The sequence below is a fragment of the Girardinichthys multiradiatus genome, chromosome 1, assembly GCF_021462225.1.
Source record: "Girardinichthys multiradiatus isolate DD_20200921_A chromosome 1, DD_fGirMul_XY1, whole genome shotgun sequence".
In the NCBI taxonomy this organism is placed as follows: domain Eukaryota; kingdom Metazoa; phylum Chordata; class Actinopteri; order Cyprinodontiformes; family Goodeidae; genus Girardinichthys; species Girardinichthys multiradiatus.
Window position 1 is genome coordinate 26,746,915 of NC_061794.1, and position 13,191 is coordinate 26,760,105.

Here is a 13,191-nt window from a genome sequence, read left to right on the forward strand (position 1 = left end):
TTGTCAATTCAGAGAACATAGGAGTTCTCTGGAGTCTCCACTGCTCTAGAATGCAGTTGTGGCGTGCTTTACACCTCTACGTCCAACGGTTAACGTTGCACTTGGCAATGTAAGGCTTGGATGCAGGCACCACATGAATTTTGGAGGCCTGTAGCTTTTGACTTTGCAGAATGCTGGCAACCTCTGCGCACTATACTGTGACCCCGCTCTGTTATTTTATGCATCCCATGTGACTGAGTTTGTATCATTCTCAATCACTTCCACTTTGTTATAATAATAGTAACGGTTGATAGCGGAACATTTAATAGTAGGGAAATGAGACAACTGAACTTATTGCACAGGAATTTGCACGGATTAAATTTTTTAAGTAAAACTTTAATTTAATATCTTTAAATTTTACCAACATGTTTCTACTGACTGAAATAAAATGTTTTAGCATCACTAAACTGTGAAGCGAAAAACGTTTTTTTCATTCATTATTAGGAAGGGTGTAAATAATAATAATGAACAAACCATTTTTAAATAAAATATAAATAAAAAACACATAAGCTAATTTTGTTCTAAATTTATTTTCCTTTTATATTATTTAATCATGTTTTAAAAGATGCTTGTCTTTTGGTTGATTGGAAATAATTTTGCATCTATCTGAATTTGTAAAGTTAGTAGTACCAGAAGCAATAACTGTTCACTCACCAGAGGGTCAGACTCCAGCGTGCTAGGTGGAGGTGTATCTTTGGGGGGCTTCTTCTCCTCACTGGGCAGCCCAGTGCTGGGAGGAGGGAGGTGAAAGAGCCTGGCCTGATCTTGTTGTGCATTTGGCCATGGAAGAGTGCCTCTTACCCATTCCACTGGATCCTCCCACACCGCTTTCTGACCATGCACCTTGGAGAACAGAGAGCCATTGCAAAAACTGCATTTTTACAAGGTGTTACACGTTGATACAATAAATACTAGACTTGGGAAGTAAATTTTTGCTCACCTTGATGCCATCTTTGGCTCCCTCTTGGAGGTACGGTATAATGGAGTGGTTCCACAGGTCAATGAACCACTGCCTGAACTCTGCTACTGACACTGGACAGGACAGGAAGAAGCAGGGACCTGCAGAAGGCAAAACCTCTGGTTAAACCCCTGCTTACCTTCTGAACAAACCCACAAACTGCCCCAAACAAGGCTAAGTTTACCCAGACTCCCCTTTGTCTCACCTATGAGAAAGTCTGAGGTGCTGTGCTTCTCCAAGAAAGCGTGCAGGTGGTACCAGAGCTGAGGGATCCAGTCGAGGACACGTAGAAGTGCCTGGCGGCGTGGAGATTCATGCTCTTCTTCCTGGTATGTCTCCACGGCTTTACGGTGCAGGTACCTCAACAGGAACCCATTGGCCGGTTCCACATTGTTAGAGAATGTAACCATCCTGTTACAAATTCAAAGAATGATTTTAACTACTCATACTGTAAGCACTTTATTTTAATATACTTCTGCAGGAATCAAGAGTTGATATTGTAAATTTCATGTGCCTACCTGAAGCTAAGGTGGAGCCCATGGTTAGATGTCATCTTCACAGGTTGATTGGTTGTTCCAATAATGTAAGGACTAAAACATCACCAGAAAATTCAACTTTTAGCAAAAAGCTCTTATTTAACACTTCGGTAAAGTACAATAAATTGAGAACCTACCATTTGTGATACTTGCAGGTGAGGGCTCCATTTACAAGTTCAGTGATAGCTGCTGAATCACTGATGTCATCTATGATAACAACCAATGGCAGCTCTCCTCCGCTCTCTCTGTCAATCTGATTTGCCAGATTTGCCAGATACAACTGCAAATCCTGCAAATGTGAAGAAATATGACTTTACACAAGTAAGAGAATAACATAAAGCAAACATATGTCAGTGAAATTAGCTGCTAAAATTTTTTAAAGATGTTTTTTACCTTCTGTGACTGCCGATGCATGTTGAAGGTGACAGCAGCACTGCGACCCAAGACACACGACTCATGGTCACTGTCCAAGGAGTCGATCTGGCTGCACTGCAGGAGGTAGTGGGCCAGATGCTGGGCCAGATATGTCTTTCCTGTCCCACTAGGTCCAGACAGAACCAGGCGTCTGTGCTTCATTAGCAGGCTGATGTAGTGCAACATCATTGGCTTTGGTATCATAGTCTCAAACACCAGCGAGTCAACACTTTTTTCTTTGAGACCTATAAAGGCAAGGTTAGATTTTTAGCATTTACTACTACATTTACACAAATGAGTCAAATGGTAAGTCATCAGAATTAATCTTTAACTGTCTTTATCATAGTATCAAGATAATGTTAATATCCATTAATGTCCCTGATGTTAATGCTGAAACATGAGCATTTTTTATTCTTAAGCAAAAGACAATTTCTTCTTTATAATTCAATTTGTTAATTTCTTGCATACTGTAAAAACCTGAATATTATATATTATAATAATACAGCCCTGCGATGGACTGGTGACCTGTACCCTGCCTCTTGGCCATAGACTGCTGGAGTTATGCACCAGCTCCCCCGTGACCCAGTATGGAAGAATTACAGCAAACGTTTGATAAATCAGTTCCTTTAGATTTGCCTGTTAAATCTTAAAATGAGAAATAGTCATCTGCAAATATCAATAATGCATGCTTTTAAGCACTGTAATGTTACTTTCTAGTAATGCTAAAAATGTAAATTGTGTTATTTGTTTGATTTTGGTTAATTAAAGACTAATCAAGATGGTGACACCATGGCAAAGTGGCATACTCTGTCCTAATGCCGGAAACCACTGTAAATTCTTCTCATGTGTACTGATAAACACCCATTCTGCTGTTTTTTTTTTTACTGTATAGTACATTTATAGGTTTTTTATGGTCAGGGAAGTTGCTGCACATTATAACCACAAACTAGTTGGCAGTGGGCCTTAGTGCATTAGATTCCTGCCACTGCAAGTCCTATTTTCTAATGGTTCAAAAACAAACCACAGCATCTGTACTGCTAACCTTTCAACGTCACAAAAATTTGAATGGGACCATTGTCAAGGCATTGATGGGGCAAAACCTGGGGCTTGCCCCCTCCTATCGTCCTCTGCACTCCCTGGTTCAGCTGGTACGTGTGCAGCGAGTCGCAGGTCAAACCAAGACTCCCTGTCGGGTCCACCTGACTCAAGTAGTCCTGAACAAAAGAGAAAAGCATATCGCAATTAGTACTGAGCTACTTAATTTAGAGCAAAACCCTAACTTGAATATCGAACATAATGCTAAATTAGACTTACTTGAAAGGTCTTAGCAATGAGGGAGTCAAGAGAGGTCCAGTTAGTCCGTGGACTGATTGTCACTGAGCCCAGGTAGAATTCCTGCAGCTGTTTGCTGTCCTACAGATATAGAAAAGTGCACAGATTGCTCAGAAATTAAAAAACCCTATACCATCTCTGTTGCTGGTAAAAGTGTTTTGCACTTACCTCCATTTGATCTCCAGTGCGAACCAATATTTTCACACAGACCTCTTCATATTGAGAAGACACACTTATCAAGTCACAAGAAGACACATCTAAGAGAAAGAGGCAAAAAAATTTATAAAATTATCCTACAGGATTGCAATAGCTAAATGTTCACTAGGGTTCTGTTTAGTCTTTACCTGGCGCTTTACAATCATTTAGACTCAGGCTGAAGGATTTAGTGAGGGACATGCTAATCGGCGGATTCACTGAGGGCCCCAGAAGAGAAGCCAGGCCCGATGGCTGAGAAGTGGAGGAGGTGGGACCAGGTCCGGAGAGAGGGAGCTGACTTCCTGTTTTCAGGTGGTCATTCTCTGCCTTTAGATTGTCAACAGTGGACTAGAACACAAATAGATTTAAGTTTTATATTGAAACTATACCAACAAACCTGCAGAATCAGCACAATTCATAGGGGTATAGAACTGAACATGAAAACAGACAAACGAAACAAACCTGCATGTTGTTCATGGCTTCTCTGAGCTGCTCCAGCTGATGTGCAGAACTTAAGGCCTCCAGTCGGATATCTGTCAACTTCCTCTCTTTCTCCCAGAGCTCTGACCGCAACTCAGACACCGCTCTTTCACCGTTGTCTCCCTCTTCTACCGTTTCCATGATCCTATGAAACCCATGTTGCTCTCATAATATGCAGAAACCTACATATGCAGATGTACATGTTTCAAACCTGTTTGTGTACTTACATGGAAGAGGTGGCAGATGTTGAAGTTTTCAGAAACGAAGGAAGGTTCTCAGCCGCATCTCCTCCTTCATGAGCCATCTTTGGCGAGTTGGGAGCTGAGGAGTCAGGGGTGGCGATTTCCTCGATGTCCGAGTAAGTTTTGGAGCCTTTTTTAATACTGAACGCCTTGTTGAAGGAGCTCCTCAGCTGCTCAGAAACATGAAAGCAGACATGTCAATCAGAGACAGAAACCATCATTTAGTTACTCAGAAGCTTGCAAAGGAGGTAAGTTAGAATTATTAAAGACATGCTTAACATTAAGGGAATAGTTTGTCATTTTTCAGCATGGAACACAATATTGAAACCCTGACATTACTGCAATTTAATGTCTAACTAATGGCTTTATTTATATTTAGAAATACAGTTTCTAAAAAAAAAACTATCCTCAAGTAGGAAAAAGACAAAGCGATTATGAACTAACACACCAACCTCGTTGATGTTTGTATTTTTTATTTGTTTGACTTGTTTTATGCCAACACCTTCATCTATATATTGCATAATTTCATGTGGCCCAGGAGAAACAGGTGGGGCACTACACGCTCACAAAATGATTACCTGATTACCGTGTATGACCTGTTACTAGAATTTCAAACTTCCATTTAAGAAAGTTCAAGTATTTTTTTCCAGCTGGTGCCAAATGTTGTTGAGCCGGATGCCACGTTATGATCCTGTGCTTAGGCCATATATTTAAAAAAACCCAAGCAACATTTCACTGTGTAGAAACATAATTTGTAATAATCTTAGATGTTTTTGTAATTTAAAAAAATAACATTCTCTATTGTAATGCCAGGAATAACTTGAAAATAAAGTTGAAAATAAGGAATTTTACAAATCCTATTATAAATACCCTATTACACAACTGTGATTCTGCCTTTTGTTTCACTCTCATAGCAAGATATGCTTCCATAGGTAAATAATGCTGCACCATCACAACACCAAAGGAATATTTTCACAAACAGAGATCGTACTGGACTGTGTGTTTCACTGGTTTAAAAAGTGCAAATAATCAAATTATATTATTTTTGAAGTTGGAACTTCCTCCATCACAGTATAAATTGAATGCAACATTATTTCCAAATTCAGTTATTTTACCACAAAACATGAATTAGTTTTTTTTAGAAAGACTAGTACAAAAATCAGTGGAAATATTTAACTAGGGAAGATGGATAATATCTCCACATCACATTGTCCATTTCTGATATACTGTTTATTTATTACTCTTTAAATTCTGAAAAAAGAAAGTAGATTGATTTGATTGATTAAGTATCTTAAATAAACCCAAAAGGAAACCACTTTTTCTAAAATAACAAACTATTCCTTTAAATTTTAGTTTAATTTTATGTATAGGCAAAGTGCTGAGTCAGTAAACATTATTCTGGTACTGCATGTTGATCAAAACAATAACTTCTCGTATTTATACTGAATAATAAAACACAAGTTAACCAAGAGGAGTAACATAATCAAGCATATCTCATAACAGTCAGTGACTAATTATTTTAATGGCGCATCATGTCTGCTGCTTGCCTCTCATAACTGATCTCTAGCTATCCATTTAATTAAACATTTGCAGATCAGGCAGCATTAATCAGCAGTGCAGTAAGTCAATTAGCGGAGATGAAGGGACTGTAGTTTCAGATGACCCATCATGCTGTGTGAATGAAAATTATAGGAGTTAATTGATTACATAGTGATGGCACTCACCTCAAACACCTGAAATAGCAAAATGACACAACACACAGGAGGGAAACACTGGTCATATGTCAGCCATGCTGCTCAGTCAATCTTTTATAGAATCCAATTCACCCAAAAACCAGGCTGTGAATGTTAAAAGAGCAGAGCCCACACATTCTTACCCAGCTCTTCTTTTTTTTCTTCTTTGCGTCTTGATCTTTCAAGCTGCCCACACTCGACATGCTGGTCAAGCTGTTCAGACTGGAGATGCTCTCACACGAGTTCTGACGTCGAATGCGGAGATCTGAAGGAAAGAAAGCTCCATATTAGTGACAGGTGTTTGAGGAGGATGCAGAAATACATGTATAGAGTGATTGCCTGGTTAATCTACAAACCTTTCATGTTATCTTGGTTGTTTAAGGCTCCATGGATAACAGCCTGTGCTTCTTCATTCCTGGTCTTCAGAGAGTCGATCGTATCACGCAGCTCCATCAGCTCTGAGTCCTGTACAAACATTTCACAGAAGTCATCTTGGAACAATCATTAATTAATAATTTTGGTTATTGGATACATGTTAGAGGTGAATATGTGAACTGGTAGACTACAAATGAATGGAGTTGTCTGATCTCAATTACAACCACATATCTCTGTTATCAGAGTTTTACACAAAGTGGTAGTAGCTGTGGAGTGGAAGGAAAATGACACATGGTTTATCTTGCCACAGATTTTCAACTGGACTGAAGTCCTGACTGTGACACGGTCATTCAATCACTTGAAAATGTCTTATCTAAACCCTTCCATTGCTCTGACTGGATGTTGATGATTGCTATCCAACTGGAAAGTGAATCTCAGCCCCTGTCTTAAGTTTTACACAGCCTCTGACAGGTTTTCTAGTAGGATTGTCCTGTTTTAAGCTCCATCCATTTTCCCCAGCAACTCTGAACAGCTTTACTGTCTCTGCTGAAGAAAATCCTTCCCATAGCATGATGCTGCAACCACTGTTTCACCATGAAGGTCGTGTGTTGAGGCTAATGTTTTGCATGTAGGTCAGAAGACTTTAGTGTCAAACTTAACAAAGCACTTTCCTCCACATGTTTGGTGTGACCCTACATGGCTGCATGGCAAACCATACACATGACTTCCTTTGAGTTTCTTTCAACAATTGTCTTCTTTACACTTTTCTTGTACTCATGGTTTTTGGAGTAGAAGACAAAGATTTGTCCTGTCAGCAGATTTTCCCACCTGAGTTGTGAATCTCTGCAGCTCTTCCAGGGTTACCATGGACCTCTTTGCAGCTTCTGATTAATGCTTTCCGTTCCTGGCCTGTCTGTTTACGTGGAAAGCCATAACTTTTATGCAATATGCAAAAAGGAGCAGAAAGCTGTAGATCTGAGTTTATCTAGCTGAGCACTAATCCTGCTGTCACCCTGGATGGTAATAATAAGTAACTTAAATTGCATGTGAGTGGTCAGTAGCATAGTGACATGTGTCCTTTATGGCTGAACAAACACCAGAGACAATATATATATATGTATATATATATATATATATATATATATATATATATATATATATATATATATATATATATATATATATATATATATATATATATATATATATATATATATATATATATACACACACACACACACACAGGGGTTGGACAATGAAACTGAAACACCAGTCATTTTAGTGTGGGAGGTTTCACGGCTAAATTGGACCAGCCTGGTAGCCAGTCTTCATTGATTGCACATTGCACCAGTAAGAGCAGAGTGTGAAGGTTCAATTAGCAGGGTAAGAGCACAGTTTTGCTCAAAATATTGAAATGCACACAACATTATGGGTGACCTACCAAAGTTCAAAAGAGGACAAATTGTTGGTGCACGTCTTGGTGGTGCATCTGTGACCAAGACAGCAAGTCTTTGTGATGTATCAAGAGCCACGGTATCCAGGGTAATGTCAGCATACCACCAAGAAGGACGAACCACATCCAACAGGATTAACTGTGGATGCAAGAGGAAGCTGTCTGAAAGGGGTGTTCGGGTGCTAACCCGGATTGTATCCAAAATACATAAAACCACGGCTGCCCAAATCACGGCAGAATTAAATGTGCACCTCAACTCTCCTGTTGCCACCAGAACTGTCCGTCGGGAGCTCCACAGGGTCAATATACACGGCCTGGCTGCTATAGCCAAACCTTTGGTGATTCATGCCAATGCCAAACTTCGGTTTCAATGGTGCAAGGAGCGCAAATCTTGGGCTGTGGACAATGTGAAACATGTATTGTTCTCTGATGAGTCCACCTTTACTGTTTTCCCCACATCTGGGAGTTACGGTGTGGAGAAGCCCCAAAGAAGCGTACCACCCAGACTGTTGCATGCCCAGACTGAAGCATGGGGGTGGATCAGTGATGGTATGGGCTGCCATATAATGGCATTCCCTTGGCCCAATACTTGTGTTAGATGGGCGCGTCACTGCCAAGGACTACCGAACCATTCTTGAGGACCATGTGCATCCAATGGTTCAAACATTGTATCCTGAAGGCAGTGCCGTGTATCAGGATGACAATGCACCAATACACACAGCAAGACTGGTGAAAGATTGGTTTGATGAGCATGAAAGTGAAGTTGAACATCTCCCATGGCCTGCACAGTCACCAGATCTAAATATTATTGAGCCACTTTGGGGTGTTTTGGAGGAACGAGTCAGGAAACGTTTTCCTCCACCAGTATCATGTAGAGACCTGGCCACTATCCTGCAAGAAGAAAGGCTTAAAATCCCTCTTTGACCGCTGGGCAGGACTTGTATATGTCATTCCCAAGACGAATTGACGCTGTATTTGCCACAAAAGGAGGCCCTGCACCATACTAATAAATTATTGTGGTCTAAAACCAGGTGTTTCAGTTTCATTGTCCAACCCCTGTATATAGATCTATATCTATATACTGTATATATCTATACATATCTAACATGATATATCTAACATGATGAGCTCATGCACATATGTAATCTTCCACATGATGTCAGCAAAAGGACAGAGACTCCAGAACAACAGTCTTTCTGCTCTGCTTGTTTTCCACTAAAGTCGATCGATTGCTCTTTCCTCTAAATGGAGCCACCAGACCCGTCTTCTCAAGGTTAGAGAGGCTGTGCTCCAGGCTGATCTGTACAGGTCACTGCACTGGCACTTACAACAAAGACTTTTTTGGTCCAGTCCAGACTGGGCTTTCAAAGGGAGCAGCAAGGCATGAAGAACTCAGAGAGACTCCTCACATGCATGCCCTTAAATCAAACATAGCCTCGAGCTGTGATGAATTCATTCACAACAAATCTAGATAGAAGAGTGAAGGAATTTAGCTTTGGGTGCACATGCAGGCTGTTTGACTCATGCTTATCAGTTAAACATTAAACATTTTTTTATTCATTGATCTCAAATCCTTCTTCCATACTATATCATCCCCTGATTCAAAGGCCACTAACATACATTTTGCTCCTACAACAGGCTGTGATCATAGTCACCTAACAGAGAGCTGGCTCCTCTAAGCTTACTGCTCTTTAGATAAGACTAGTGTTGGAAACTGGCTGGAATTCTGTTTTGTGTTAGTTTGAGTTTAAAAGTGCAGCTGCGATGGTACCTTTTGTTCGTGGCTTATCGACAGACTCTGCAACCGAGCTGTCATCAGCGCCAAGCTTTGCTCGAAGGCAGCCACCAAGTTTGCCTGTTCAAAAAGATGAAAAATAAAAAGCAGCAGTTTGTTACATGTTTTTAGTTGTTGTCTCTGAAAGGATAGTGCTACAAAGTTTGCTTTTATGACTAAAATGGAAGAACATAATTTAGACATTATCAATAAACTACTAAAGAGGTACAGGTTCGGCAGAATTGCTTTCTTTTAACTTTTTTTAAATAAAGCACTAGGCTTGAACAGAATGTCCTTTTGCAAAATCCCCATGTTTCCTAACCTCTTTCTCTATAGCCTAGCAGAGGAGAGAAAAATACTTTCTCTTCTCTAACACAAGGCTACAGTATAATAATAATAAAACAATCTTCTCATTATTCCAGTTCGCCAGAATTCTGTCTTTGGTGCATTTGTTCTGGTTTTAAGAAGGTCAGTCATATGAACATATTTCAAAGGAAGGCATAGATGACTCATGTGTTTTATAGAAAGGTATAACTAATGTCTATACTGCTGAACAAAGAAGATTGCTGACAGTTTTTCACACAGAAACAACCTTGATGGGAGGTGATAAAGAATAAAGAAACCAGATGTGCAAATGTACTGAGGAGCCAAGCATCCTTAGGAGGGTAAGACAGTAAAAAAGACACCTAACAAATGCCAACAAATAAATAAAAATAATATTAACGTGCTAAAATCATATATTTTTAATGATACAAAATCTATAAAATATAAATAAATGAACATGCATAATAACATAACAAAAATAAATGAATACAATTTTAAATTTATCAAAAAGAATAAATAAATGTGGCAAAGAAAATAATAAAAAAATATGTACAATGTTCTGAGATTGTAAGAATATAAAAAAAGTATAAGAAATAAGGTAATAAATAAATAAATATTAATTACATGAAATGTTTTATCATCAGAAAGAAGGTTAAATGCCCTCCACAAATATTGGTATCCCTATTAGTCTTGAAAAAAAACAACTTTTTTTTACTGCAGAAGCATAATCTGACAGAATAAACAGAACAATGTAACTTTTAACTTGAGTACATTCATTCAGTCCCACATTATTTATAGTTGTCACTGTTCCCTGTCATAATTTGTATGGAATCAATTAATAATTTAAAAATGTTCTACTAACCTGCCTCTTTTCTCACCAAAATGAAAAAGACAGGAGAATATGCCGTTTAAGTTAAACAGATGTGCTGATATTCATAAATCAGAAAGTAGTGACTCACCTAACCTAGCCAATATCTACAGCAGAGCATAAATTAAAAAAAAATCATAATAACTGGAGCTGCTACAAACAAGTGTAAAAAATAAAATACCTGATTAAAATCTTTTTTACAAAACTTTAACATGGATAACAAAATAGTGGATATGTATATATTGTAGTTTTTTGGTCTGCTACTTTCGGTTGGTTTTTAGTTAAATAAAGCATTGTTTTCACATTTATTAGTGATAATATTTGTGTGATGCAAATGGGTCTATAAACAAGGAAGATAATCTTATCTAGGGGAGTAAACCAGCTTCCAAATGTCAGAGAAAACGGTACTAAAAATGCTTTTTGTGAAACGAGGCTGGAAAGGCGACAGATACAAACATATAATACATACATTTGCTGTAAGCTGTGTGGTCAGATTAGAAACCTTCTCCTGCGATGACTCCAGCTCTCTCCTCAACATGCGGATTTGCTGTGTGGAATGAAAAATGCTGCTTTAGATTATATTAAAGCATCATTGCATTAGAAAATGTCTAAAATTATTCAATAAATGAGAGGATGGCGACCAAAGAATGATGGAGTTACTTGTTTACTCAAAAACAACAAGCATGGGATTGATGAATGAAAGGAAAAAAGGAGACGAGACAGCAAGGGTGACTGGGCTGTGAAGGCAACACTTACCTCTCCTTGAATCCTTTCCTCAGCCTTGGGAATGAAGAAATAAAAGCCAAGAAGTCAGACAGGACAGAGGGGTAAAGGAGAAAAATGGTGGGGACAGGAAAGAATAGGAGACTAATAAGGTACCGATCATTATCTTGAGTGTGTGCTGTTTAAAGTGTGAAGCAAGAAACAAGCATTACTGTATCCCTCCACCTTTAAAACCAAAGAATGATACCAAGAACTAATCCATATCTACCTGATTCGGTATGCTGCCCACACTCACCGAAGAGTAGCTCGACGAGGCGTTTGAGGCAAGGGAGAGAACAGACCCATGAACTGGGAAGAGAACAATAAGAAAGACAAAGTTAAACAAATGAGCTGCTGAATTTACATAACCTTTTTAGAAAATCTACCAAAACTAATTTAGTGTTTCACCTTCATCATTGGGCTCTCTGTCCCTGAAGGATCCAGAACGAACCATTCCCATGCTGCGTGGACGCTCCGCCAGTGACAGCGTGCTGCCCAACGGCGATGCATTGTAAAGCTCCATGGAGGCATCCTGTGTTGGGATGCTGTTGGACCGGATCATCCTGGGGGGACCACCTACAGGGCTAAGCACTGTTGTGACAGCAGAGTTACCAAAAACATTAGTCAAAATAATGTGGAACTGCTACTAGGTGATGCAAATTGTTTGCTGGTTCGTCTTCATCTGTATGTGTGAATACTGACCCATAATAGTCTTAGAGGTGCGGGGCAGGGAGGTGGGTGAGGACAGCAGTGGGAGGGTGAGAGAGTCAGTCATACTGTGAACAGTATGTGAGTGTCTCCGCTCTCCTTTCTCTTTCAGTTCCTCCTCGGGCTGAGAGGCACCACTGAAACTAAAGACAGTGGAGGATAAATGTCAGTGTCACCCACAGTAAAATAATAAGAAAGGTGGTGGAGTCATCTCTAATATTACTGATCAGTTAGTGAGTCTAAAATCACAATAAAATGTCATTTTTAAGTGATCACATTAAGCTTTTGTTTGTACATAATGGTCATAAATGATGACCCAATAAACAGGATGTGGACAAAGCTTTAAAATAAATTCAGACTTTTGTCAGAGTTTTGTCTTTAAAATTCAGAAAAAGCCAACCTTTAATTTATGTCCATTTATTCAAGGGGAAAACTACATGTTCAAAAATGCCATGTTCCAAACCTATTCACACAATCAGGGAATTATTATTGTTTATTCATACTTTGCATACTATGAATCAGGAATCCAACACTTATACAGACATAAGATGTGACACAAAGGCACATTTGTATTAACCACTGTTCAAATAAGAATGTCAAAAAACATGTTAAGTAAGTTAGTCAAGAGATGGCTAAAAGAAAATAGCTACTCACCTAAACTTCCCCATATTTGCAGTTAGAAAGAAATTAAATAGTAGAAAACAGATGGAAATGGGACAAACAAGGATGAATAAGGACTAATGCTGCACTGATAGGGTTTTTACCTTCTGGTAGCAATTTCTTGTTTTCTCTGACCTGCCAATTTAAACCAATTTTGATTTCTATCCTTTCTAAGAATGCCCTGTGATGAACCAACAACCTTTCCAGGTTATCCCCCCACTTCCGACACAATGACCACCTGACATAGGCTCCAGCCCCCCCTCTTCTAAGGAACACCAATCATATGTCTGTAATATTTTTCTGTCTTTCGTTGAACTAAAACAATTATGTTAAAGTGC

At 39.0% G+C, this 13,191-nt stretch overlaps 1 protein-coding gene across 9 annotated transcripts in view; it reads right to left on the reverse strand.

The window, feature by feature from the left end:
* Positions 1 to 13,191, reverse strand: part of nav1a (neuron navigator 1a) — an 83,713-nt gene that overhangs the window by 3,331 nt on the left and 67,191 nt on the right. For 3 of the 9 annotated variants that reach the window (XM_047360526.1, XM_047360582.1, XM_047360591.1), the window contains 21 exons: positions 12,188 to 12,336; positions 11,894 to 12,076; positions 11,715 to 11,794; positions 11,480 to 11,503; positions 11,193 to 11,270; positions 9,529 to 9,612; positions 6,286 to 6,394; positions 6,073 to 6,194; positions 5,921 to 5,929; positions 4,182 to 4,366; positions 3,937 to 4,099; positions 3,624 to 3,822; positions 3,448 to 3,536; positions 3,262 to 3,360; positions 2,990 to 3,161; positions 1,927 to 2,192; positions 1,671 to 1,822; positions 1,516 to 1,587; positions 1,203 to 1,408; positions 980 to 1,098; positions 694 to 882 (listed from right to left, as the gene is read on the reverse strand). In XM_047360526.1, coding sequence (XP_047216482.1) covers positions 694 to 882; positions 980 to 1,098; positions 1,203 to 1,408; positions 1,516 to 1,587; positions 1,671 to 1,822; positions 1,927 to 2,192; positions 2,990 to 3,161; positions 3,262 to 3,360; positions 3,448 to 3,536; positions 3,624 to 3,822; positions 3,937 to 4,099; positions 4,182 to 4,366; positions 5,921 to 5,929; positions 6,073 to 6,194; positions 6,286 to 6,394; positions 9,529 to 9,612; positions 11,193 to 11,270; positions 11,480 to 11,503; positions 11,715 to 11,794; positions 11,894 to 12,076; positions 12,188 to 12,336 — 2,749 coding nt within the window. The remainder of the gene's footprint in view (positions 1 to 693; positions 883 to 979; positions 1,099 to 1,202; positions 1,409 to 1,515; positions 1,588 to 1,670; positions 1,823 to 1,926; positions 2,193 to 2,989; positions 3,162 to 3,261; positions 3,361 to 3,447; positions 3,537 to 3,623; positions 3,823 to 3,936; positions 4,100 to 4,181; positions 4,367 to 5,920; positions 5,930 to 6,072; positions 6,195 to 6,285; positions 6,395 to 9,528; positions 9,613 to 11,192; positions 11,271 to 11,479; positions 11,504 to 11,714; positions 11,795 to 11,893; positions 12,077 to 12,187; positions 12,337 to 13,191) is intronic. The other 6 variants (XM_047360550.1, XM_047360565.1, XM_047360543.1 and 3 more) reach the window with 6 other exon arrangements.